At 50.0% G+C, this 27951-nt stretch overlaps 1 protein-coding gene and 2 long non-coding RNA genes across 7 annotated transcripts; 1 reads left to right on the plus strand and 2 right to left on the minus strand.

The window, feature by feature from the left end:
• Window positions 1–1564: 1564 nt before the first annotated feature.
• LOC120410135 lies at window positions 1565–6864 on the minus strand. 2 transcript variants are annotated; one of them, XR_005602098.1, is made up of 3 exons: window positions 5021–6864; window positions 2532–3253; window positions 1565–2209 (listed from the first exon to the last, which is right to left on the minus strand). It is a non-coding gene; the product is annotated as an uncharacterized LOC120410135 (long non-coding RNA). The 2 variants fall into 2 exon arrangements; XR_005602097.1 differs by having other exon boundaries at window positions 2532–6864.
• Window positions 6865–7375: 511 nt separating this feature from the next.
• Window positions 7376–9280, minus strand: LOC109143210. Of its 3 annotated transcripts, none has more exons than XR_002043220.2 (3): window positions 9168–9280; window positions 8497–8606; window positions 7376–7633 (listed from the first exon to the last, which is right to left on the minus strand). It is a non-coding gene; the product is annotated as an uncharacterized LOC109143210 (long non-coding RNA). The 3 variants fall into 3 exon arrangements; XR_002043230.2 differs by lacking the exon at window positions 9168–9280 and adding an exon at window positions 9049–9120; XR_002043245.2 differs by lacking the exon at window positions 9168–9280 and adding an exon at window positions 8841–9042.
• Window positions 9281–9345: 65 nt separating this feature from the next.
• FOXA1 (forkhead box A1) lies at window positions 9346–14643 on the plus strand. 2 transcript variants are annotated; one of them, XM_010392533.3, is made up of 2 exons: window positions 9346–9672; window positions 12098–14643. In XM_010392533.3, the coding sequence occupies exons 1-2, from the start codon at window positions 9601–9603 to the stop codon at window positions 13358–13360; spliced, it is 1335 nt and encodes a 444-aa protein (XP_010390835.2). In that variant the 5' UTR covers window positions 9346–9600; the 3' UTR covers window positions 13361–14643. The 2 variants fall into 2 exon arrangements, with proteins under 2 accessions (XP_010390835.2, XP_039409189.1); XM_039553255.1 differs by lacking the exon at window positions 9346–9672 and adding an exon at window positions 9784–10983.
• The last annotated feature ends 13308 nt before the right edge of the window (window positions 14644–27951 follow it).

Raw genomic sequence — 27951 nt, forward strand, 5'->3', positions numbered from 1 at the left:
TGTCACATAAATTGTGTTATCTAAGTTATTAGTCTATTAATTTTATAAGGAAGATTTTTTTTCTTCTTAGGAAGAAAAGCAATCATTAAAAAATTGTTCAGTTGGTTGGAGAAATTAAAAAATGCAATTCCTCATCTCTGAAATGTCTGAGTCCATGTCATGTAGGAAGTCCCATTCCCAGTGCATATCACTTCCACGATCCAAGCACGATGGAGTGAGATACACATCATACCCCACAGATAACTGGGAGGCAACTGGAGTTAGTCGTGCTTCCAACAGCCACCTTCATCTAGGCCACCAGAAATCAGGACAGCATGGTGCATATGAAATACCTATAGCCTGGTATGGGCTCTCCCGAAAATACCAAAGAGAATCCTTGGGAAGATGAGTAGCTATTGTTTAAAGGAAAAAGGAAAGTAAGAGCATAACTATTTTGCGAGCTCTGTGGCTCACACCTAGTTTGCCACTAAATTCTAAGCCTCGCCTTGGTATCCTTTTCCAGCTGGCTGTGAAACTCTTTGCACATGTCATAGTCCGGAGGCCCCCCAGCCCTGCTGGGGGTGCTGCATTCTCCATTCTGTGCTACAGCCAAAGCATTGATCTAGTCTGCCTCAGAATGGCAATACACATGCTCAAAACTATTCCCCAGTGCAATAGTTTTAGAAAGGATAAAAGCATATTTACAAATACATTTTCACCATGATGTCCAGTAGCATTATTGCATTTTAGACTCCAGAACAAAGAGAGACAGAATGACTGTCTAAAGTCCCCTAGTAGAATCAGTGGTAATTTCATAACTGAATCTGTGCTTCTGATGGATAGTAAATAGAAAATCAGAGGCATGTATCCTCAGGGTATAGGCCACTGTTTGCTCTTCCAGGCCATCAACATCTTCAACATTTCTGCCAGGTGTATATATAAAATGGCCATAAATAATCAGAGTAAATGGATTAATTATAAGCTAAATTACTGAACTGTGAATTATGGGCATTGGGAATGTAGCAGGAAAAGTTCTCTGACAGTTACACTGTGGGGACAGTAACCTGTAGCAGAAGAGTAGAGTAAACGGCAGAGGGGTTATCTCTTAAATCAGACAGTGTCAATACTGAAAAGATTTTTTGTTAGCTGCATCCAGCTGAGCTGAAGAAAATATTTTTTTTTTCCCTAGTGATCAATCTATATTGAATCCCTTGTGCAGTAAGCAGCCATGGAAAGGTTTTGTGGAATTAGTATTATAAACCACACATTCAATCCCTTTGTGAGTGTTGAAGGCATTGTCATTCTTCTAATCACTATATCCTATCTTTGATCCATAACAAATATGCACACCCTGCTCTACTAATCTCCATTATGATTGTAAGATATCTGTATTTGCCAGTGCCATGCCAGCAGAAATAGTTAAAACATTTTTCTTCCTCCTAAGATTTTGGGCTTTGTCTTCTTGTTTCTCCTCTCCCCATTTAAGCACATTGGTATTTCCTAATATAACATAATATAACATAACATACCATAACATAACATAACACAATATAATTCAAAAATATATAAATAAAAAAGTTCAAAACAAGATTAAGCCCTTTTATTTAAAAACATATTTATAATGAATAGATCAATACAATGATAAAATCACTTGGTCATTTTGAGTGATAATAATTCACAGATTTATTTTTAGTATGACATGACTGTAATATTTCCAAGTATGTGCCATTTTATTATATAGCCCAAGAGAAATTACATGAGTTACTTCTGGAAGCCCATCACACATGGCTGTTATTATAGGCACAAGGTCAGAGACATTCCTGGCTTTGAATAAGGCTGTAAGCAATAAACAGAGAAATTACAGCAGAACACCTCACAAAGTCTTTTCTGGGATTGGGCCTTTTCTTGATTTAGTGTTAAAATTTGATTATATTTGATCATATCAAAGATACATCATATCTCTCTGTTGTCTTTCATTTAATACAGCAGGTTTCCAGTTGGCCATTCCAGTCCAGCTCTTTTGTTCTCTTGATAGTGAATACATAGGTGGAGATATATATGTGTGTTTGTAGATCTCAGGTTTCACAGCTGAAGACTCAGTTTTGGTGAACATAGCAATTCCATTTAATCACAAGAAAAATTTTCCCATCTGTTCAGTTTCTTCAACAAAAAGAAATGCCCCTCAAAGGGTGGGGAGAGTTGTCTGCAGAGGCTGAAGTTCCAGCTACCTCTAAGGACAAAAAGATTTAAAGGACTTCTGAGAATGGATTGTGGAGCAAATATTCATAGACCCTGAAAAGGGGAAAATGTTTTTTTCAATCGGTAATGGCAAAGCCACCTAATGAGCTATGAAATTGTTTGGATAGAAGAGAGGAGTTTTATCTTTAGGAGGAACTGAAGGAAAGTTCAGATGTTACATTCCCTCTCAATTATCCCACCTTAACACATAAAAAGAAGTAAACCTGAAACTACATGCACAGCAGGAATACTCAGGCAGCTGCCTTGTTGGCAAGACAGGGATGGAGGAGGAATGAATTAAATCTGATTCTTACCTTGTCTCACCTGTAGCTGCACAGAGAACTGAGCCCAGGTGATGGCAGAAGGGAAGCCATGTGGTAATCTAAATGACCTTCATGATGTCAGTCCCTTTTAACTACTCAGCAGTTTTCAAATTCACCCCTGAAGTGCTTGAAGCAGCAGCAGAAGCTTAGCCCAGCTGCTGGAACAATGAACCACTCTTCAAAATACTGAACAGCTTCTTCCCCTGAGAAGTCCTAACATGTTACTAAATTCAGACCTTGCTCTACTTTCCCATAGGCATTAGTTGACTGTAGTTTTTTTATGGATATTATGATTTTAGGGTGTTACCAGTTGATACTCACATTCTCATATTTAAGTGTAAAACTACAGACTGTGTTACATAGGGTCTCTGGTCATCCTTTTCCAAGCATCATTTTTGCTATACACAGGTTAGTTATGTCCCCTAATGGAGTAAATGGCCAGTGTTTCTGTATATCTGTGAAAATGCTGCCACACACCCCACAATTGCTCACTGTCCATGTTAAACAGCTCAAGAAAATGTGCAGTTAATGCAGCTTGAATTAATTTATGCTCTAGGAACTGCAAGCTGGATAAGACTGTGGAACTGCTCCCTGGGGAGGAGTTTAAATAAGCCAGCCTTTATTTCGTACATTTGATTCTTCAGAGCTGAAGTCAGCCAAGAAAGCCTTCTAGGATGGATACTGGTCTCTCCCAAAGCTTTTCTATAAAACTGCTGTAGAGACAGAGACAGGGAAATGAATAGTTTTTGAAGGTAAAGCAGAAGATAGCAAACAATTTGAAAATATGTTGATATGTGCTGAAAGAAAGGTAGCATTTCTTCACTCTCCATTGCTCAAAATTAAAGGTATCAAACCAAGTCTACTTTCTGCATAGGAAAGTCAGTTTGCAAAGGAGTAGTATACTAAGATGAATATTACAAAGAGCTGATCAGCTCTGAATCTATTGTCCAATACAGACCTACTGGTTTTTATCAGTAAAGCAGATGTTCTCAAAGATAACTCACTGCAGGTTTTGGAGAAACAAGACTCTTGGATAGTGGAAATACCTTTGATTCAAGCAGCAGATATTGTTGGAGCAGGGATGGCAGATTTTGGTCCATTAAGTTATTGGGGCAACTTTAACAATGAAAAAATTCTATAATTCATGCATATGTGCCTCTCCTATCAAGTGTTGTTTCTCATACTAGTTTATTTAGATTAACTGCACTCACTGCCTTAGTTTGCTTTCTCTGCTTCCTGCAAAAATCTGTATGTATCCTGAAACACCATTTTTGGAATTTGGATGAGATTCTACAAAGTGGGTGCCATCTAAGTACTTGTGTTTATCTCTGTGCATAATCATATTCCCATCTCCTCTGATACTGTTTCTTCCATGCCATCGTACTGTGGCTACTTCAAAACAAAACACCCTTTAAATCAAAATAAACCAACCAAGATTTTCAAAAACATCTCAAGTATTTGAACAAGAACAGACACACTGATTGAAATACACAACAGAAGCATTTAAATTTATGTATCAGTGTATCATAACATAAATAAAACAAACTACAACTGAAATAAATACCTACATGGTTGCTCTTGAATAAAATTATAATTATCAAGTGCATTTATTCTTGCATAAAGTAAAACACACTTGGCCAATCACATGCTGAAGTGTGGGCATCCTGCCAGCTAGAGTTCTGAAAACAGCATACATACATCTAACCATATTAGCAAAAAAAAACTGGTTGCTTACGATGGGTAATGATTTACCTTGTTAAGAACTCTTTTGTTACACTTCAGAAAAAAACCCCCGAAACAACACAAAACAGAAACTTTCTTACTCTCATCACTGTAACCATTGGATATCAACATTCATAATTTTTCATTTTGTTATTTTCTTTCTCCCTTAATTGGTCTGATACATGAGTATTTTCAGATGGGTGGGATATTATTTGCTACGTTGCTCAAGTCTTACGATATCAACTCTGCAGTATGCCTAGAAAATGAAATGCAGTGAATTGCACTGAAATTAAAATAAAATAAAATAAAATAAAATAAAATAAAATAACTATAATCCTGCAACGGAACATCACTGTTGCAACGAGCTACATAATGTCTCCCGGGCCTGGTAGAGCGGTCATGAAAGGAGCACGGCCCTGAGTGTGACCCGTGAGAGCCCGCAGGCCCGGCGCCCCGGGAGCGCTGTCCGGGGCCCCGAGGGCGCGTCCGCGGCAGGACTGCGCCTCGGAGGGGCCGCGCTCCCGCGGGCAGCCGGGCAGCACTGCCCGGGTCCCGGAGCCCCTGCCCCCGGCGGCGGCGGCGGCGGCTGAGGGTCCGGCAGCGGGCAGGCAGGGCCCGGCCGAGAGGGGTGAGACGCCCGGGCCTCCCTGCCGTGGATGGTGCGGCGGAGAGCGCACGTCTGGTCCGCCGAGGAGAACCAGACCACGGGTCCTGGGGAGGAAGAGGTGCTGTGGGAAAAGGGGGTGCCCCACTCCTACCTTGGGTCGGTCGAAGGAAGGAGGTCACTTGATCGTCACGGTCGGAGATAAGAAGAGTACTCTCACTCAGCAAAAGCTCAGAAGCAAATGTTGACCCCGTGCAGTGCCCTCATCTGCCTGGGCCCTGCTCCCGAGCGAGAGGAGAGTGCAAAGCCACCTTCTCGCCCGTGCGCCCCCGACAGGGGCTCCTCCGGGCGTGTCTGAGGAGACCCCCACGGACTCTTCTAAATGAGAATTCAGCCACAGGAGCACGGAACCGGGGCGGCTGTGCCTGTGTGAGGGGCGGAGGGAGAGAGGGAGGGAAAACAGCCCCCCCGAGTCGGACGCCTTCTCTGTGGGCTCCCCCCGGAAGGAGAGGCGCTACCGACAGTCACCGACCCCTGGTCCCGGAGCACCCAGGATCCCTCCCCGTCCAAAGCACCGTGTTCTGGGCACAGGCACGTTCCCAGAGGGTTACTGTTTGCCCGCTTGGATGGGGAAGGATTTCAGGTTGGAAACAGACGGGAAGAGAGATTTCCCATCGTGGGGAGATGGTGGGGGAGGTGTTTTCGGCGACCCGTTGCACAGGCTTGGGCCAGTCTGGAAAGCCGGGTATGAGGGACCCTCTGCAGGAGACAGACCCGGTCAAACGAAAAGAAGGCTGTGCAGTGTAGAGCAGGGATGGCATACCGATGCGGAGATAACCTCACAGCTCCTTCCCGAGCTAAACGCCTGGCCCGCGCAAGCACTGCCGAGAAATTCTCGTCCAGAAGACGATGGTATTTGGGTAAAACCGAGTAAGACCCTACAAGTCAAACCGAAGGGCCAGCAGACGCTGCTGCTGCCAGGGGAAACTTAGACAGGAACGAACTGAAAGAGTGCTCCACGTTAAAATTAAAGCTCCCGCCGCTTGCATCGGCCGCCCGGCCCACGCGTGGGGTAGAGCCTGCGGGCGGCGCTCCCGGGCGGCGCTGGTCGGCGGGCGCCGACGAGCTCCCGGGCCGTGGCCGCTCCCCGCGTGGGCAGCGCCGTGCTGGGGCCAGCTCCGGTCCCCGAGGCGCTGCCGGAAGCCCCTTCCCAGGGGCGAGGCCGCTTGGCCCGTCCAAACAGCGACGAGATTCCCAAAAACCAGACCCTTGCTGAGTGGTCTTTGTGGGGCCCATCTCTTCCTGACAGCGTTGGTAATACTGTCTCCCCTGGAAGTCCTGCCCCCGCTCCACACACACATATTTCCGTATTTTTTAGGTCAGGTTTTATGTTTGCACCCTTGGCAGCACACACCTGTGGAGCCAAGAGCTGAGACCTTGATCCCATGTAGCCGGGTAAAGCGCAGCTCACCTCAGCTGCGCTTTTCTCCAGGTTGCACAAACAGCTCGCCCCGAAAAAAAAAAATAAATAAACATCTGTTTAGAAAAAAATAAAGTGTATAGAACCTGGTTCTACTCTAATCAGAGATGGGGAAAGGCGCTGTGGGGCCAGTGCTTCCGTCCTGACTCCTGAAAAACGGATCAGCTAGTCGCACTGGAGAGCTCCTGGCTACTAGACAGCGTCCCGCATCCTAGAAGAGTGCTCCTCTGCTGAGCCTGCTGCAAAGGATACTGATAAATTCCGCTGGACTCGCAGAGCATCCTTCACAGGGCTTCACTACATAAAGGCTCAAGTGCAGGGCAAGGGCAACTACCAAAATACCCGCTTTTTCCTGTGGTCGTGGGCAGAGACGTCTTGACCTTCTTCTTGACTCAAGGGAGGATTTTCTCCGCCAGGGCTGCAACACAGCAACCGGGCTGAAGAGAATTTCCAGCAGCGGCTGGCTCTGACTCGGGCTTGCTGATTATACATCAAGTAGAGAGGCTCTAAGCAGATTAAGAGAGGATCCTGCCTGTGCTCTCACCTCGGGGAGCAGCCTCAGGAGGGAGCTGAGCCCGCCGCCGGACAACAGGAGGCGCTGAGGCTTTGCACAACCCCTGGCTCCCCTCCCCTCCCGAGCAGCGGGCATCCCAGCCGGGGCGGCCCAGGGGTGGCCGGTCTAGAGAGAGGCTTTGCCGGCTCCACGTTTGCTCCGCCCGGTGAAACGCCTCCGCGGTTTGTAGCAGCATCCGATGAGCATGGCCGGCTTTGTGCCTGCCCTTTTTTCCAGGTACGGAGTGACCCAGCATGGGCTGCCCGGCCGTCCCGTCGGGTGTTGCTCCCGCGGGGCTGGGCTCTGGAAAGCGAGGCAGCACCGCCCCGAGGTCACCCAGCGGGGGGGTGCCGACAGCGGGGTCGCTGGGGCAGCTGCACTCCTGCCAGCATCCCCGCATGAGGCTGTGCTGCTACGGGGGAACCGTCCTCCACAGACCTCAAATACTGAAATGAACAAGCCAACACCGAAGGATCTCTGTTTTCAGGCTTATACACTGCTTCCATTAGGAAAAGAGAGAGGGTGCATACATGGAGACCGCAATTTTAATATTTCTTAGATATTAGATATCCACTTAGATATTCCAATTTCTCTGGGTGTAGTTTGACCATTTGAGAAAGCAGGAGTTTAATCCAGCGCTTTTAAGTATTTTATTTCCTTCAAGACATATTTTCATATGTTGTTCTCCTCTGCTGATTCCAGAGTTTTGTTTGTTTCGAGGATTTGACTTAATTCTGTTGCCAGATTTAAAAAAAAAAAAAAAAAAAGGGGTGAGGAGAGAAAAAACAAAGAAAGGGGTAGCAGAAAATGCATTTAAAGAACCAGTTAAAACATATTCGTCGAGGCAGAGATATTCTATATCTCGTCATTTGAATCCTGTGTCTTTATGAGAAACTTTAAAATCCTCTTTGTGAGGGTGACATTTCCCCAGATCACCCGAGAACAAATCACTGTGGAAGCAACTGTGGTCATGCTGAAATAAACACATCAAGCTGAAATTCAGCCCCAGATGTGTATTATAGTTTGTGCGGTATGATATCCAAGCCTTTTTCAAAATCCCAAGATGCTTTATTTCCCTTTCAAATTTCCACTGTTGGAAAAGTTGTTTGTGTTGTGGGGGAGGGGTTATTATTTGCTGGTTGGTGATGTAGCTTTTTTAGGTTTTGACTTTTTGGTTTTTGTTTTCTACTCTGAGGTGATAAAAGTTTTAGTAGCTAGGTGGGAACGAACTCACAAGGGATAGGATAGAGAAACCCAAGAAAAGTCCGTGGTGTTGACATAGGCTCGAAGAGCCGGACAGGGCAGAAATGTTTGATCCGTCTGCAAAGACTGAGAGATTCCCTCTATAATAATAAAAAAGCTTTGTCCAATGTCAGTTTGTTTTATCGCTGTTTTTCACCTTTTACCAGCCTGTGTAGATTCCTCTCCCCCCCTGTTCGTTGTGAGAAATCAGGTCAATAAGCAAGAAGTTGGAAATGAGATACCTGCTACCTATTATTGCTGCTCCTGGGTGTCTGGCATCAGAGAAAGCTTCCAAATGAGCCTTCTGGGCTGAAGGCTTTCACAGTAAAGATATAAAATGGTCCTAGTGACTCACCTGATGTTTGCCAAGTGGAGGTTAATATCAGTGGATCCGCATTCAGGCCTCTGTCCGTATTTATTGGGAACCTGTAGTATTATGTCTCAGCACGGTGACTCACATGGTTTCTGAACATAAAGCACCCGAAAAAGCAATATCATTATCACCATCTACACAGGACGGCACTCCGTTTGAAGGGCTAGTTTACTCCGGAGGAAGAGGGGGATGGGGTGGGGGGAGAGTTGGGAGGGCTTTGGGGAGCACGGAGCGGAGCCTCCTGCTCGCAGCCCGGAGCGCCTAATCCGATCCCCTGCCCGGAGGGCGATGGGAACGTGGGGCGCCGCGGCAGGGCCTGGAGGTACCTGCGCGGTAACAACTGTGAAGCGAGGAGCGGGAGAGGGGGGGAACCTGCGGACTTCAGGACTCGGGACTTTAAAGCACGTCCCGGCCATCAAGTTGAAGGAGCATCTACTGGACTTTAGTAAATATTGCCTCTAATCTCAGGAGTTTAAGGCTGGATGGCCTTTTGCATTCTCTTCAAATACAAGGGGCTGCCCTTCCTTCATCTACCTCATTTCATTTCCTCCGGTCCCTCCTAGCATTTGTCCTGTCCACCTGAAAGGGTGGTTGTACCAGTCCCCCGTCCCATCCCGTCCCGCCCCCCGCCCCCCTCTCTCCCCCTCTCCCACCTCTGTCTCTCCTTCTTTCCCCACAAGCTTAAACCAATTACGCAGCTTTGCAAATAAAGTGCCGCCCCGGGGGGAGTTGCAGGCGAGGGGGACTGCCTTGTTTGCAGGTGCATCTCCGGCTTTGTAGGTGCGAACGCCTTTGTGCGGCGGACAAATGGGGAGAGGAGGAGGAGGAGGTGGGTACTTCTGCGACGTAAGATCCACATCAGCTCAACTCCACTCACATCCCAGCCGCACTTCCTCACTTTCTCAACTGTCTCGCCCCACACCGCTCCCTGCCTCCTTTTTGGCTGGTTATAGAGCAGAATTCAGTAACCCCCGCCCCTCCTGAGACCTGGCTTCCTGCTAGGTCGGGCTTTCGGGCTCTTTTCCTACTGCCCGTCGCTCGCTTGCAAAAAGGCTGGATGGTTACACCGGGCAGGTTGGCTCCATAATGTTAGGGACTGTGAAAATGGAAGGGCATGAAACCAGCGACTGGAACAGCTACTACGCCGACACTCAGGAGGTGAGTAAATCCCAGGGTCTGGCTTCGCTGATGCCCCTGTGCAGGGGAGGGGAGGACCTGGGGGTGGCTAGGGGTCTGGAGGGGGCAGCAATCGGAGGAATCGGTTTGCAGTCCAGATCCTGCCAACGCAAACGTACCTCCCCCTCCCTCCGGCGCCGAAACTGGCTAGGCTTCCCCAAGGAAAACACAGCTTCCAGGAGCCCTGGAGGCGTTTGGGGAAGACGCGGGGCGGCTGCAAGCCCGCCAGGAGGGCCGGGGGCCCGGGGGCTGCCCTTGATCTCATCTAAGAGGCGTAATCTTCTCTCGCGGCGCGCACAAAAGCACGCCGTAAACTCTTGGCTCGGGGCAGAGGACTCGCCGCGCCGCCGGCACCCGACTCCTTCCCGGCAGATGGCAAGGGCCGAGGGAGACGGACGCCAGCGCGTCCTGGTCGGAGGCAGCGCCTTCCCCGAGCTTCTCCGCGGGACCTCCCCCCTCTCTACTCGCCACCGCCGGGCCCTCACCTGTTAAAGCCGGGGGAAAGGAAAGGAGGGGGAAAACCAGGCGTTTGTCCGTACTTTGCGGACGGGCTGCCTGCGGCGTGCGCTGCTGCCGCGGGCCGGCTGGCGGCGCTGCCGAGAGCCGGGCCGGGAGGGGGGCCCGCACCCGGACCCGCCGCCCCCCACCAGGACCCGGTCCAGACCGCGGCACCCCGGAGGCGCTGCCGCCCCCGCGCCTGTTTGACAGCGCCGTGCATAAAGAGGAGGAGAACTGGCCCAAGCACCCACAACTGCGGCGGAGGAGAGGGCCACGGCAGCGCCCGGAGCCTTCCCCGCGGCGCGGCCCTGTGGGGCCTGGGGTCCGCGCTGTGCCGCTGAGGTTCTGCAACGGGGGTCCCGGGAGAAGCCAGCGCCCGGCAGCACGGCCAGCAGCACGGCGGATTCCCGCCCGGGAAGGAGCCGTTTTGAGGAAGTGCGGCAGCGAGGCAGCACCTGGGTGTGCGCACCCGGGCATTGCATCAGCATACCCGGACACACGGCTCCATAGTCCCCACGCCTCGTCCCGCACCCGGAGCTGGCACACGCGCCCATAGGGCCACGCGGACACAGGCAGATACGTGTCACCAGGCTGGCATCTCCTTTAATAAAGGAAAGTCGGCTGAGGGCAAATAAGGGTCATCCTAATTACGTGCCGTTTCCAGACTCATTTTTCCTCGCTATACTCATTGTCCACAAACATAAAGTTAAACGAACTTCGCTTTTGCTATTTTTTTAAAACTTCAGTCTTTTCTCCTCTCTTGCCATTTAATTTGAATAGCTGCATGAATGCAAGGTGGGAAACTCAACCGCCTTCTACCATCTCAAATAATTAATGCGATCCTCTAAATCAAAAGTGCGGTTATAAGTTAGTGAAATTTGTGGAGATCAGAAATGAATTTTATATATTTAACCGTTGCTTAAACCTCCTTTTCTTAGCCGTAGTTCGAGTAAACTGGGAACGTCTTTCTCTCTCCTCTTAAATAAGATGCCATACCAGAAAGCACAATTTCGGGCTCTCCGACTCTGCCTTTTTTAAGAGTTGTGTTATGTGGTAGGGTGCTACAATTTTTTCCACGTCGTGCAATTGTAGGAAATCATCTCAGAGAGGAAAAGTTCAGGCTTTTCAGACTTTGGGAAAGTTTGGGTGCTTGATTGGTTGGTTGATTTTTTTTTTAATTAAACTTCAATTTAAAGACTGTTTTGATAGAAAATGTAGACAAGGGGGAAGCTTTCCGCAGATGAAACAGGCCGACATCGCCTGTTTGGTTTGGGTGAGGGGTTTTAAAATTATTTTGCAACAAGACATTGTTGCATCTTGTATGTTTCTTAGAAAAGAAATTTAAATTAGTGCAGGAAGGGAGAAATACGTGAGATTTTTCTTAGAAAATGCCAGCAGTCTTTCTCCTTGGCGCAAACACTGTATGCCCATCCATTTCAATACTCTGATGAGTTTAAGTATTTAACTAGTGAGACAGGACACAAAAACAACAAAATACGGGAATGCTCCGGGGGAACACCTCCTCCCGGGGCAGTCTGAGCCCGCAGCCCGGCTCTGCGAGGGTGTGGAGCGGCTCCGGGAAGACAGTCGGTTCGTGCGCCCCGCTGATCCCGGTGCAGCCTGCACAAGCTGCGACACGCCGGTAAACCGGGAGCTCGTCCGGAGAGAGCACCCCCCGCTCCGTGTCTATTTATAAATGTATATAAATATGAAATAGATCTTTTCATGACAACAGCTGCCTTTCCGTGCGGCTTTGGGGAAGCTTTTTCCCTGGTGTCGGGGAAGCGGCCGGCGTCCCGTAGCAGGACGTTTGCACGGCTGGCCGGGCCAGGCGGGCGGATCCGGCCCCTGCGAGGTCCTGCCACACCTCTCTCCCCTCTAACTCCGTCTCTTTGTCTCGCTGCCCTAGGCCTATTCCTCGGTGCCCGTGAGCAACATGAATTCGGGGCTGGGCTCCATGAACACCATGAACACCTACATGACCATGAACACCATGACGACAAGCGGCAACATGACCTCCAGCTCCTTCAACATGTCCTACGCCAATACGGGGCTGGGGGCTGGGCTGAGTCCCGGTGCCGTGGCCGGCATGCCGGCAGGCTCGGCGGGGCCCGTGAACGGCATGCCGGCCGGCGTGGCCGCCATGGGCACAGCGCTGAGCCCCGGCGGCATCAACGCCATGTCTGCCCAGCCGGCCCCCATGAACGGGCTGAGCCCCTACGGCGGCATGAACCCCTGCATGAGCCCCATGGCCTACACCCAGTCCAACCTCGGCAGGACACGGGACGCTAAGTCCTTCAAGCGGACCTACCCCCACGCCAAGCCGCCCTACTCCTACATCTCCCTCATCACCATGGCCATCCAGCAGGCACCCAGCAAGATGCTGACGCTGAGTGAGATCTACCAGTGGATCATGGACCTTTTCCCCTACTACCGACAGAACCAGCAGCGCTGGCAGAACAGCATCCGCCACTCGCTCTCTTTCAATGACTGTTTCGTCAAGGTGGCCCGCTCCCCCGACAAGCCCGGCAAGGGCTCTTATTGGACCCTGCACCCCGACTCCGGCAACATGTTTGAAAATGGCTGTTACCTCCGCCGGCAAAAGCGCTTCAAGTGCGAGAAGCCGGCGAACAGTAAAGCCACTCAGGAGGGTAGGAAAGATCAGGCCGGGGCCTCTAGTTCAAGCTCCAACTCCCCCCTGCACAGAGGCCACAACAAACCCGCACAGCTGGACACCACCACCTCTCTCTCCAGCTCCAACCCGTCCACCAGCCCCCAGTCTATGGACCACAGTGGATCAAGCACGGAGCTAAAGACGTCGGCCTCGGCCGCCTCCTCCACCATCAGCTCTGTACCCACCTTGGCCTCCGTCCCACACCCCCCTCACTCCTTAGCCCACGAACCTCAGCTCCACCTCAAGGGCGATCCCCACTACTCCTTCAACCACCCATTTTCCATCAACAACCTCATGTCCTCCTCGGAGCAGCAGCACAAGCTGGACTTCAAAGCCTACGAGCAGGCGCTGCAATATTCCTCCTACGGGGCCAGCATCCCCGGCGGGCTGCCCCTGGGCAGCGCCTCCATGGCTGGCCGGAGCAGCATCGAGCCCTCGGCCCTAGAGCCCTCCTACTACCAAGGTGTGTATTCCAGACCCGTGCTAAACACCTCCTAGCTGTGCAACCCCCGCCACCAGGGCCGAGACCCCTCCTCCCCTTCCTGGCTTCTCTCTCCGCTTTCCCTGAGACAAACCAAGGTGTTTCTGCACGCTGCGTGCAAAGGACTGTTACTTTTAAATTGTCTCTCAACGCGTTGTGTGTTATGATCCACCACGACCTCCTGCAAAGCCGGCCGCATCCCGCTTGTACATACTCCCTCCAGCCCCTGCCGCCCAGCCCCTCTCCCCGGAGACCTCCCCAGCCTATGCAGGGTGTTATTAAAAAGAAGAAAAAAATGTTGAGCTTGTAAACTACTTGTTTGTGCTTTCCGCCCCCTCGTCTCCCTCCCTTATGTGTTCTATAATCTCATGTAAGTTTACAGGTATGTGGCAATACTTTAACAATACGGAGATGAAGAAGAGAGTAGACATTTAAGACTTTTTTTTAATTAAAAAGGCTTTGAAGGACAATACTGCTGTGAAGTAGCAAAACACTAAGAGAATCTCTAAGCAACAAGAGGACTATTTACTTTCTCGGATCATCCTTTTGATACTTGCAAAATAAACCTTCGGCTACTACAACCCGCATAAACCCGGATACTGCGGGCCGGATCCTGCACTCTCGAGGGGACCAACTGGAGCTTTGGAGTGCAGGATGCGACCCTTGTCTTTTTCCAAGTGTTACCTGTTTTGGGATGTAATATAAAGTTACAAGAGGTCACAGCCAGTCGGATTTTTTTTTCCTTCCCATCTGTTACTGAAGATTCTAGTTCATCAGGAACTCTCATCAACATGTGAATGACATACTTATTTAATTTGTCTTCATTGTGTACCAGCTAGAACTGTGTATCTATAACCAGGTTATTTTCCCCCTCCCCTAGGAAACATTGACTATTACACTGATGCAAGGAAAAGAGGACAGCTCTGTCTCTCCCCCCTTTTCAAACTTGTCTAATATTTTTTTTGTGGCCGTTTAATTATTGCCATCGTTAGCTTATTTCATCCAGTGTTATTGCACTTTCCACAGTTTTACACGGTGTTAGCATAGCCAGACGGGTTTTATTATTATTCCTGTTCGCTGTTTCAATGTTCTTAATTTATTGCATGGTTTATATTGTTTTCTTTCTTTACAGCTGGAAATTGCTTTAAATGACCGTAAAAAAATAATTACACGTGAATTTAAGAAATTTTGTTAATTTTATAAATGTGATTGTAATTGAAAAAATATTTTGATTTAAAACGATAACTGAGAATTTAATGCGTGAAGTATGTTTTTGATTATTTGCAGTTAAGGACTTTAAATAAATCAAATGTTATCAATTAAATACTTCTGCTATTTTCTTACAAAATTTCTGGGGCGGGTTACGGAGGACGAAGCCGTGTGCAAGAAAATAAAAACGTAGCGCTTAAATGTGGATATGAAGAGGAAAGATTTGCACGGCCAGGCTTGTGCAAAGGGAAGGCGGGGGATGCGCCCGCAGGGTGTGTTTGTGGGCGCTGCGATGCCACCGGCCTGTGAGGCTGTGTGTGCGTGTGGTGGTGTCCTTTTTTTTTTTCCCCCTGATTCACTGTGCTGGGATATGTTGAGGGATGGCAGGAAAAAGCATCCCGAGGCGATGTAACCTCCTCGGTGTTTTGCGGCCAGAGCTGCCGGGGCGGCGGCAGCCAGACTCGGCGTTTCCCCGCCGGACGGGACGACGCCCACTGGGAGCATCCCTAGGGCGGATCCACGCCGCTGCGGGCCGCTGGAAAGGCCCAGACCCCGTTTTGTAGTTCTGGCTCGGAACCGTCCGTCGGAACGACACCAGCAGCCGCGCTGGAGAGCTCTGGTCCCCAGCAACAGACGTTGTCGGGGGAGGAGAGTTTAAGTGTGAATGATTTCGCTGTGCCGAGCCCTGTTCGTGCACGGCCGCCAAATAAAAGAACCGTGTAATTCTCGTAATTATCACATAATTGCCCCCTGGTTGGTTAGGGACAGCGGCGACAAACTAAATTAAGGCTCGATTTAGAAAAAAAAGCCGAGCCAGCGTCCCAGAAATCTCACCACATTCCTCCAGCACTACCACCCAGCGAAAAACGGGAGGAAAAAAAAAGTCTTGGGAGAGCCCCTCTGCTTTTCGAGTGTGGCCGGATCAGCGATGATCCGGGTCGGAGATGCGCGCAGGGCTCTCCCGGCGACACGGAGCTGTCTCCCGCGTCATGTTGTGCGGGTGCTCTTGGTCGGGCGGGCATTTACTGCAGGTCCCCCCCGGCTACCTCATGCAGGTCCTGCAGCAGGGGGGAGGGGGTTCTGTCCCTGTCGCCGTGTGCGGCCGGTTACCCCATGGCCCGACTGTGTGGCACCTTCGCCTCTAAACGTCCCGAAATGGCAAACATCAACAGACCCCCCGCAGCCAGGGGCAGCTCGGGGCTGCTCGGCATCGAGTCTGGGCAGGCGGATCCTATCCAAAGTCCCGCTTCTGCCAAAAGGAGCTTCGTGAGACTCGAGAGAGGATGAAGCCAATTTTCAGCAGGACTTCACTTGTCTCCCACAGACTAGTCTACAGAGAATATGCCATTGCAGAGTGGAGACATTGATTTAATGCCTTGGGCTTATACACGGAAAATATCAATCGACCGATAGCGATAAGGCAGCAAGTTTCACATATCAGCTGAGGAGCACACACCGTGTGTAATGGAAATATTTGGGGCGTGGGTAATAAAAGCGTTTAAGCGGACCGGCTCGGCTCCAAACCTCTCAGAGATAAGGAGCGGAGCCTGTCACGAATGCAGCGTGTGCCCTTTCGCCACTCGCCACCGAGATTATATTCCTCCCCTTTCTTCTCGTAGGCAAATGGTGTCTGCGGTGGGCAATGAGCCACTGACAAGACATGGATGCAGCTCATGTTAAAAACTCGGGTCCCTGGCTCAAAGCACGCAGCATTCTGTGATCAGTTTAAGATTTGGAAATCAACAGCAGGGCGAAGGGTCCCGTTTTCCGTTCTGCTCCTAGCTGCCCTGCTGCTGCTGCATTAATCCTGTGCTCAGGGAACCCCCAGCCAGAGTGCAAAAATAAGCTAAAAATGGGCTCCACAAGAAGAGGGTGCATCCCCCCCGCCCCTCAATGTGTGTAGAGGAGTTTGCGAGCATCTCCTCCCAGCCGGACCGGTCGCTCTGTGCTAGAAGGGAAGGAGCTGGCGGGTGCGGGGCTTTTGCGCCTGACAGAGATAGTGTTTCAACCCGGCGTCCGGGACAGAGGCAAAGCGGGAGCCCGCCAGGCTTCAGGTTCCAGGCTCCGACCGACGCCTCAGTTCACAGGGGCAACTTCGTCTTTTCCTGCTCGGCAATTACCTCCGACCAGCCACGTGCGAGGGAGCGAAAACGGCTCATTTAGCGTCATTAAATACAAGCGGGGAGTAAATCGGGGCGGCGGGGAACCTCTGTAAAGATTTACGCGGAGTTTGGGCGGTGAGGAGGCCCCGGTCCGGGACGACGGGGAGATGCTGGGTGCGCCGGCGGGGCAGGGGCTCTCGAGGCGACGCGGCGGGGACCCTGCCGGGGGCGAGGGAACGCGGAAGGGTCCCCTGGCGCAGCGGAGCCCTCCTCTGCAGCAGGGTCCGGCAGTCCTGCGCCCACTGGCAAGAGGGGCACGATGGGGCCCCCTCCCGTGGCACCTCCTCGGAGCACCTGCGAGCAGCACCTGCCCTTCGCAGAAGGGAAAAGTCGGTGGAATAAAAGCAGCTTCAGCCGCCCAAGTCAAGTGGGAGAAATAAAATCACAAGTAACTGCTGGGTTGTTTCCTGAGTGCGAATGGACAACACTGACATCTACATCGGCAAACAATCGGAGGACATACATTGTTTGGAAGGAATTAATTTAAAATGTTCGGGACTACTGAAAGACCAGAAAGAAAAAATTGCCGGACAGTTTTTCATTTGAATCCTATTAGTGTCAATAAAACATAAGTAAATCGTAAAAGAACGGCGCGAGAGAACACTTTAGCCACTGGCATAGCTTCAAAAATTGTTCTGAAATGTGTTGAGTAGGTATTGAAATTGGTCCGTCAGCATAAACACGAAATAAATTAATTCCCTTGCTGTAACGCCAATTAGTCTTTAGAAGAGCAATTGTCTCGGTTTTAGTTTTACAGTAATATTATAGATAAAACACTGGATTGCAATAACAATGCACTTTGTATGGTTTCTTTTCTGTTTTGATAAATCGGAATCTAGGCATATATGCGTGAGCTTATGTGATTAATCACTCTGAAAAGAACATTTTTAAATCAGACACTTAATAAATAAATAGATTTCGTGTGCATTTTCGTGATAAATTTAATTCGTGAAGAAGCAAATTATCCTCATATAAATAAGGGATATAAAGTTCTCTCGGGAGGAATATAGATGCATATATTGTATATATTAACATACATATAATTAATATGTATTTGTTTCCAGGGGAGACAAGTGGAAATATACATAACATGCAATGACCAGGCAAAAATCACACCACAATAGTGCACAGAATGTGACCGGAGTACAGAACGTACACGTAAGTCCCCGCAAAACTCCCACGCTGCAATATTGTTCAGGAAATATAGGAGAATGGTTAATAGCTAAAATCAAAATGCAATTAGCTTGATTATTTACGTGTCAAGGGTCGTGCAGCAAAATGGTTCTTTTTTTCTTCTTCTTCTTAATGCGAAGCCAGCCTTCTGAGCTCTTAGCAAAGGCAGAGTAATAATGTTTTTAAAATAGTTTGTACATTTTCTGCAATTTGTATTTTCGAAAGGTCTGTTTCAGCGGGAGAAAATAACTGGGGGAAGAGAACAGTGAAAAATCGGAGGCGATAAGAAGAAAACCTGCCTTTGTTCTCTCTGCTATTTTCTAATAATTATTCTGACCATTGTGACAAAGTAGCAGTTAAGGACAGATCAGTGTAAATAACGTCGCATTTCACTTGCAAACCGTGCAACTTTCTGGCCCAAGCCTTGCCATGGTGTTTGTTTCTCCTCTTCACCTCAAACAGAAACTCATTGAGATTTCAGATCTTTGAACTTTGGACAGATCAAACTGCCAGCGCTCACCTTTGTCTCCAGTTATTAGGATTTAAAGCATATGTAGCCTTATGGCAGAACCCATTTGTCTCTACAAGGGGAAAAAGATGCGATGTCCTCTCTTTCCCCCCACCCTAAAACTCCTACATTTAGTTGAATTCACAGAAAGGATCATTTTCCGGAATGGCGCCTCTGCTGCGGTAGCATTGCTCGAATGGGCTTTGCTCAGGCGAGTTACTTTAGGGGAAGTTCGTCGTTGTTTTGATATTATTGTTGTACAGTTGGTAAACTAATTTTTCCCATGAAATATTCCTACACCTGCTCGTTATTCCAAGAGTGAACTACCAGCAGACAGGTTATTGTTGTTGTTGTTAATTTATTATTATTATTATTATTATTATTATTATTATTATTATTATTACTGCAGCCAGCAGGAGGAACAAGCACTGAACCGGAGCGCTGCTGTGTTCCCCCCTGCCCTGCGCTCGCCCAGGCTGTCCCCCCGCAGCGCGGGAGGCTCTGAAGTGGCGCGGAGGCGACACGGGAGCGAGCGGGACGGGGCTCCGGTGTGCGCGGGGTGTGGATGCCACTGACCTCCCTGCCCGTCCCGGTCTCCCGCCCGGTGTCGGTAGCCCAAGCCTTCCCCAGTGGACGGCGTTGCCCTCCTTTGGTTCAGCCCAGCTCAGGGTTAGGGACCCCCGTCCTTCGCCTTCACTGAGTCGCCCGAGGCAATAGAGCGGGGCGGGGGTCCCCAGGTGGACATGTTTCGGGTGACTGCATTTCTGCTTCCGAAATCGGGCCCGTTCACACACCACTTGGCAGTGAAAGAGTGTCGAGTCCGCCGTCGTCCTGTAGAAAAGCCACCCCCATCATCTGGAGCGGGGGCATCCCCTTCACGGACGGGTCGCCCCTTGGCCACGAGCGGTCAGGCGGAGGTGCCCTGTGTCCCCGGGGCTGGCACCCGCTTCGGTGAATGAGGGGGCTCCGGGAGCTGCCCCGCGCCGCTCAGAGTGGGAGACGCGTGATACCACTCCCCGCCGGGCTATCAGAGCACGGAGGTGCGGGCGTGCTCCGGGGGACTCTCTTCTCGCTCCGAGCCTGCCCGGGCACCGACGTGCAGGGCTGCCTGCCCCGGGAGTGGGATCTGGCCCTCTCCAGCAACCATGTCTACAGCAAATACCGCCTTTGTGCCCGATACTTCTAAGTGCTCCCTAATCGTCTACATTTGCCATCTACTGCGCAATAGCTGAAATATATTTCTCCCTTTATTCCTTCTATTTCCCGAGCCTGCCCGGCGGGTTGCTAACACATATTTCCACCGCTTATGACCGACAGAAAATGTAAACATGTTGGTAACTAGGAGGTGGGCCTCATTCTGCAAACCGGGATCTCTCCATAGTGACTCTCAGTAATGACCTCTTTAGCATAATAAAGACCCGGGGGCGGGGAATCTTTGAACTGCGGGGCAGGAGATTGGAATAAGAGCATGTCTGAACTTATTCAAATGTATGCAACAACTTTTCTAGTTCTAAGGTTATCTGATGTGAACAACAGACGTTTTACCTCTTCTTGTTTTTCCTTGCCTGGTTGCTTTATCTAAGGAAGTACTTTACAAACTTCAGGCATGTCATTAACTTATATGAAATGGAAAGGGAATAACAACAAGTGACAAAATCAAGTCCTGGCCCCACATTTAGTCGGAAAAAACCCAAACCCGCCCCCACACACAGCCCCAGCAAACTAATAATAAAGACTCTTCTTTAGAAAGGGGGCATGCCCTCCAAACACAAGACAGCAGACCTAACATCACGCCCCGGCCACCAGGAGCCCTGGCAGAACGAAACGGCGAGCAGAGGTGACCCAGCACATCTCCCCGAGGTCCCCCTTTCCTCCCTCAGAAGAGCCCGGGGTCCGTGCATACGGCTTGCCCGTTTCGGCCCCGTGGAGGAGCAAACCAAGAGCCAGGGAGCATCTCTACGGGTCTCCCTTAAAAACACCGCCATCGGGGTATCGGTGTCCAGAGGACAGGGGGGAAAAAAGAGCCGCTGGACGGTGCAGAGCAGAGCTCTCCCCACCCCACCCCCCGGGCAATTGTTCCCTTGAGCCCCTATTAATGCGGGACATATGTTATCCACAGGCAATAGGCAGCGGGAAGACTTCGCCATCTAACTTGTTGCTCAACTTACGAGGCGGTTCTCATCTTCTCATCAAAAGCCGCCGGTCTTTCTTCAGCCGTATGGACAAAAATGTGAACAACAATGCCCGCCTCCCTTCACTTCAAAAGCTGCCAGCGCAGAGGCTACCCAGAGAATTTTCTCTCTGCCTTTCATTCCCCGTTTGAAAAAAGGCACTACAGGGCCAAGGCGCTCCTAATACTCTTTGATGGGGATTGAATTCATTATCTCCAATAACACAATTGTGCTTGGCCAACGAAAAGAGCAAAGTAATACTCATCTAGAATTAGAGAGCAGGGCTCAGAAGAAAGGGAGCGGGAGGGTGGTGGGGGGGTGCATTTCAAAGGAAAGGGTGGGGGGGTGTAATGAGAAAACACCTATATCACAAATCGGCTTGAAAGGAGGGGGTCCCCAGAAGTTTAAATTGCAGAAGTGTATTAAGTGGCGGATTGTACGGCTCCAGGCATGTTGGTGGTCTGACTGCGCATTCCCCCTCCGCCGACCGAGCCGGCAGCAGTGAGCTTGGAGGTTCTTGACATTTCCCTCCAGGGACACTGCCGGGCCCGGAGGGTTCCGCCGCTCTGCTCCCCGCCGCGGCGCACCCCGACGCCCGGCCCCGTGTCAGCCGGGCCGCGGGCGGGGGTCGCCTGCTTGGACTTTGCCCGGGTGCAGCGCAGCGCCCGCCGCCCCTCGCTGCTCGCGCTGGCTTGCGGAGACCCAGCGGCGGTGGGAGCCGCCGCCGGCACAGAGCAGCCCAGCAGGCAAACAGACCTCTCCTCCGGCGTTCCCCCGCCTCCTCGGGACCGCAGGGATTCCCAGAAGCCTGCCCTAGGGGTCGGGGTGGGGTGTCTCAGCACCATCACACCCCGCACCGTCCAAGGCTACGGGAATGCAACAAACCGAGGACCACTTTTTGCGGGGGCGGCGGGTGCAGCCCGGGCTACCGGTGGCCCAGCGGAGGAGGGAAGGAGATGGAGGAATGAATGAATGACGGAGCGGATGAATGAACGAACGAACGAATGGAGCGAATGAATGAATAACGCATACACAAATAAATAAATAATAGAGCACAAAAACCAACCGATTGGAAAACCGCTGTGTTAATATGAGAGATTAAAATATTTGCTTGTTTGGCTTCCAGCGCAAATGTTTTCTTTCGGGTGTTATCCAAACAGGCTAATTTTCAAAGCCAACCAAAATACAGCAATGAGAGGCTAAAGTCGTTGCACGTGCGACGGGCGGTGATGGGGCCCTGGGCGGGTGCATCACACGCGTGTCAGCGGGCACGAGGAGCGGCGGCGAGATGGGCTAGGGATGCAAACCCCCGTGTCTGACGCGTCCCTGCTTACCGGCAAACGCGCGGCCATCCCACCACAGAACCCACTTGTGTTTCCAAACTTCCCAGCGCCCACTGCAGGACCCCCATAAGAGCTTATGGAAGTGCAGAAGTGGGAGCCGCCAGAACCCCCAGAGATGCTTTTCGGAGGCAATCAATACCCTCTAGGCATTGGTAATCACACGGAAGGGGCCCAGAAACTTCCTGCCTTCTCTGCAGGGTCAGAGGGACACCACGCTTCCCAAAAGTCAAATTGCACTCTGGGGAACAGGAGTTCTCCCACTCCACCCTAAATGGGGAGCCTGGAACCTTAAACTGGCCAGCCGAGGGTTTCTCTCTGGCAATAAGAAATCTCTTCACCTTCGTTAGCAGGTTTGCCCCCAGAAGGGTCACACTGGCCAAACGAGGAGACAGGAGGAGAGAGATGACCTCTCCCAGTCCCCGTGGGGGTTTCATCATGTGCAATAATGCTGACCCTGTCACCTTTCCTCTTACAAGACAAAGCTGACCTTCACAGGACTGGTTTCAGTGGATCCACACTCATCCTTTTAAACAGTCCCTGGGCAGGGGGTAGATTTTTTCTTTTTTCTTTTCCTAATGAGTGTGACCGAGATTACATGGACCTCAGCTGAGTCCAAGGTTCAAGGATTTCAGGATATTTCCCACTTTGGAAAGTGCCGTAGAGGTTTGGGGTGTTTTTTTTTTTTTTTTAAATTTGAGTGGAAAGAGCTCCTTATTTGTTTAAGAAATTTGAAGAACTCCAGAATAAGGTGTTTGTTCCCAGGGAAAGTATTAAAATACTTGTGCTTTCTGCAAAAGTAGGAGCAGACCTCACATTGTTTCTGCTAGGGTCTGTTTAGACTGAGCATTCATGTTAACTGGCTAACTAAGAATTTTACAATTTGTAATTTACCTCCCCATGCATAATAACTTCACCAAAGTGTACATTAAATCACCGTATAGTTCATGTCCAAGAATTACTCTTCACAAGTCAGCTTACCTCAACGATCAATGTGCCATTTATACTTTTACACAATAGACTTTAATTGTTACAAGACTGTCCTTTGGTCTAAGTGAAATAATTTGTTTTGCGCCATAGCACAAACAGGGGATTAGGAGTTCAGGTAAGGAATAAGCAGCACCAACAACTTAATTCCTAGGCAACAAAGATTCTACTTTCATGCCAGATTTCTTTCTAGTAAAAAGCAGGACACAGCACCATCTCCAGCTCCCTGGACCACTCAGACATTAGTTAGCCTGCATTTCTTTCTGGTTTAAATCTCTCCAGGGTTTCGTGCCCTTCATCCCTTCCAGAGCAAAAAGTTGCATGTAATGCTATGCAGTGCTAAGTAAAAATAAACACAAGAGGGTCGCCAAATTAAACAGAATTCCATTTTTTTTTAAAATCATGATTTAACAGGCAGAGGTCAAAGGCAGCTTTGTAGATCTAATTTTTAGTATTCTGTTTTTCCAGTGAGATTGATAAAAAGGTTATTGTATTTTAAACTATCAATTTCATTTGGAATGACAGCTGATTCCCGCCCCCCCCCCACCCCCCCGCAATTACCTGCATATCCCAAATTCAGGTAGAAATCGTAAAAACCAGACAGGTTTAGGGCAAAGACCCTCTTTATTTTCCAGTGGCTGGGCACTGGCAGAGCACTGTGGTGGCCCAATCCTTGCCCCTCACCTCTGCCGAGCAGTAGGTGGCTGGAGAACACACACCTGAATTTCCTTGGGTGTTTTAGCAGAGTGAACAACCTGTGCACACATGGCAGGCAAAGCCACTCAGAACATTTCCATCTTTGAAATGAACCCAGGAGCAAATGGATCCTGAGCTTCAACCCACTGGCTTCAGCCTGTCACAAACCTGGCCCGGGTATTATCAGTGATAGGTAAAATGGGGCTGGGGGACTTGGGGGTGTGTGTGTCCCATGGGCTCTCACTACCCTCCTCGGGTGTGGGGCACCATGGAGAGAGACACGGGCGGTCTTAGCCTGGCTCCTTCATTCTCAGACGTCCCTGCTCATCCCCTCACTTTCCAGGCTGCCAGTGCCCTTTGACAACAGTGAAGGTGGGAATGACTTGCTCAGACCATCATCTCGTCAAAAATTAAATCAATACAAATGAGGGACATACAAGTTGATGCAGTAAAAATCTTCTGCGTGCCCATATGAGTGTAAGCCACTAGGTCAAACCCACTCAAGAGCCAGGATGGATAAGTGAGACAACCAAGAAATACACAGCAATGCTCTGCTGAATGAATGTAATCTCCAATTCTTCTTCTTTCCTCAACACAGTCCTTAGAGAAAAGCAATCTGAGATCTCCCTCTTAATGCCAGCAACCAAGGGAAAGAGATGTTTAAGGTTGCTGAAGGATGGCTGGGAGGACTCTGGAATGCAGATTACCAGCAGCATACATTAGTGGGTTTCCTTCTGTTGCTTCTAGGACCCTGGGGGAGACCAACCTACTGATGAGTTTCTTCCCCACTGGGACAGTGTCACACACAGGCACACATACACAAACAAGCACAAACACACACACAACTGGACTCAAAGCTTCCCCAGGCCAGGGCTGCACCGAGAGGTCACCTGCTTAATGCAGGCCCACGAGGACACAACTGCGTGGGCCTCTGCCATGCTCAAGCCAAATGAAGGCTGGAAATACCTTAGTGCCAGAAGCAAGAGGTCTTCAGAGGTACTTCCAGCCTTTGGTCCTCATCTTTGTAACAGGGACTGTTCTTTTGCTCTGTTACAGAGAAGTTTACAACCTATGGAATGTAATAAGTAAATAAGACCTAATTAAATAATAGCTGGTCTAAGTGCCTCTAAGAGATACAAAGCACTTTACAGAATGGAACTGCAAGAGACTTTCAAGATTTTAAAGCAGTAGTTCAGATTTTTAAAGATTGGAAAAAAGTTTTAAAGATTGGAAAAATGAGTTTTCAGACTCATTCTGATCCTATGAAAATATGTTTCTTTCATTAAAAATAAAGATACAGTGTTTTTCACATATTGTCTGATAATAGGCTTATCTGCACAGTAGTTTTCAAGTTTTTGGCAGATACATACTCATTTGAGAAGCTGGAACATTTCAGTCTACTGTGCTGGCTTAAAGGTTTGCCAGTTCCTTTAAGTTTCTGGTAACATGCAAGACTTTAATATATATTAATATGTTATCTAAGTCACAAATATGTTCTCATTGTGTATATTGTCTTCATACTAGAAATGCTGGAATAAAATAAAAGCTATGGTATTTATTAATCAGAAAAGACATGCATGGAAAGGAGTAATACCTTTTTAAATTTGTAATTTCAGAAGGAGGAAGGTCACTGTACTTAACCAGGTGAATCTTTTGTGACTGGGAAATCTAAGAATAAATAATCAAAATTTATGTATTTTGGTTTGAATAATTCTTAGCAGTCAGGTCCTCCAAACTGCAACAAATACACAGCACACATTGATGAGGTGAAGTATGACAGTGCTGTTCCCATGCCAGTAACCTTAGTAAGGAAAAAAAATAGAGAAGAGGGAAAACCACAGAGAAAACACTAAAAAAAAAAGGAAAAAAAAATTTTCTCAAATTTTCCCTCGAACTATCAATAACGCCTTTCAATATTGAGCTGCAAACCACAGCTAAACCCCTATGAAAATAGTCAACACACAGACACATGAGGACACAGAGCTCTTTAATTTCTTGAAGACACAGGCTGGAGCTCTCCTCAGCTGCAAGGACCTGTGCTCTATAGGCTTTGCGGTTTGGCACATGAGACAGCCTGAGCCAGAATGAGGGAGTGGGACACTTAGAAAATTAAAGATCTGCATAGGGGGAAAAAAAAAAGTTTTTCCAATATTACACCGTTTTAATTACAAATTTATTGCTCGTCTTACAAAATACAGGGGCGCCTCGAAATGCTCAGAGGAGGAATTAACGCCGGGGCGGGCGAGACGTTTGCCATCACGGCGGGTACCGGGCTGCGCTGCCCGGCGCCCTCCCCTCCCCTCCCCGCCGCGCCTCGCCGGTGTCCGAGCGGCGGCTGCGGCCGCGCCCCTCCCGAGGCGGGGCGGCTCCCGGGCGGCTGCTGCCGGCCTCGCCGCCGGCTCCGGCGCCCCGGGCGGAGCGCGCTGGGCGGGGGACCCTGCACACCGCCCAAGGGGGATTTCCCCCTCCCCGCCCCTCCCCGCCCCGTGGGCACACACGGCCCCGGGGGTGTGGGGCTTCCGACGACGGCGGGGGATTATCGGGACTGGGGGGCTGCGGCCGGGGCTGCGGGCAGGGCGAGCGGGCGGGCCGAGGAGCGTCCTCCGGCACGGCGGGGCTGCTCCCCTCCAGCCCTCCCGCTGCGGAGTGCTGGGGGCTCGGCATAGGTGTCAGCCCGTGACTGTGTTGAAAGCCACACACGCACAGCTCCTACAAGCAGAGGTTGAGTGCCCCCCGCCCCGCCAGATCCGGCTGCTGAGCCAGCTGCGGCCCAGAGCGGCAGGCAGCGCCCGGTCAGGGAATCCCCGCACGGCGGGCAGAGGCTGGAGCGCGTCCGCACGCCGGGGGATTTACTCTTCTTCTTCCTCCTCCTCCTCCTCCTCCTTCTCTTCCTCCTCCTCCTCTTCCCGCTGCCAGCCGAGCCCCGGAGCGAGCTGAAGGCACCCGGCGGCGGCCCCCGGGGCGCGGAGCCGCCTCCCCCGCGCTCCCCCCGCGGGGCTGCAGCAGCCGTCACTCCCTCGTGGGGCCACTTGCCCTCCCAGCCACCGCTGAGGCGCCGGGGATGCAGTTCCCTGGCGGGTGGGTATCTACTAAAACTGCCTACCTGCCTGGAAGGTTATTTATTTATTTTTTAACTGTTCTTCTGATCTGTGGTTTTCTTAAACTAAATGGAAGACCGCCTCCTCCCCCAGTCTCCCTTATCTAAGTCGGGCTTAAATATATGCCAATGGCCCTTGTAATAATCATGAAATCAAGCCACCTCCATGCCAACGGGTTTGCCATGTGTGTGAAAATTCCAGCCCCGTCGAGGGTGGATGTGAAATCTGATCTTGCTTCAGTCTCAACCGAAAGAAATGATTCATGCTTGACCGTGTCTCCTTGATAGTTCTTATTTCGATTTTTCCTGCTTCCTCCGTTCTGTCTCCTGGTTCACACTCTTTCCAAGGGGTCCTTCAAACACTCGAGGATTGCAGTAACAATGCTATATGCAGTATTTCCTTGAAGGGCTTTATTACTAGGCTATCTAGAACAAAAACAAAAGGCATTTTTCAAAACACCTCTCTAAAAGAAAAGGAGATGGCAGTTGTTAAAATAAGGGAGGTTACACAGCAAGCCACTGGTGCATTTAACAGCATCCTCCCTTCCCTTCTGAGCTGCACAATACTTGGCTTTTATTTCAAGAAGTCATTGTGAATACCTGATTCCTGCCTTCAGTTTTAAGGAGTTCGCTCCCTACATGGTGGACACTATTTTGCTAGCAGGGGTGGCACCGCACATTGTCCTCTGCCAGATGTCTGCCACATCTGTAGGCAGGTGAAGGGAGGCAGTACTTAGGGTAGAGGGCTGTGAGTGTGGGGAATTCAGGCTCACACAAGACCCTGGAGAACCAGGGAGGCTGCCTGTGACTGTAGAGCATGTGAGAAGCGGGGATGAGAATAATGAGTAAGAAGAAAGATTGGAAGAAAGATTGAGGACGTGGAAGGAAGGGATATAAAGCAGACAGTAAGCGGGGGAAAGTGGACCATGTGGTCACAGGTCAGGAGAACTGAGGGATGCCAGGTAAGGGAAATGACTGCAGGGAGCAGATGGCTGATATGAGTTAGGGGACAACATGAAGGTGGACCACACCTGGAGCAGCTGTCTGCCTTTTCTAGGAAGTAAAAAAGTAATATGAAAGCAATCTCCTGGCTGTTGCCCCCAGTGCAGACAACCAGAGACATACAGTGGAAGTCTGCCTCTGAACAGCAAACAAGGAAGCTTGCTTTTTTATGTGTGTGTTTAAGGCTGAATTTGACCTCGAGCTGACGTCATGCAAATCGAGGGCTGTCTGCTTCCCTCTAAAAGGCTAAAGAAGCCCAAGGA

The sequence above is a fragment of the Corvus cornix genome, chromosome 5, assembly GCF_000738735.6.
Source record: "Corvus cornix cornix isolate S_Up_H32 chromosome 5, ASM73873v5, whole genome shotgun sequence".
Taxonomy (NCBI): domain Eukaryota; kingdom Metazoa; phylum Chordata; class Aves; order Passeriformes; family Corvidae; genus Corvus; species Corvus cornix.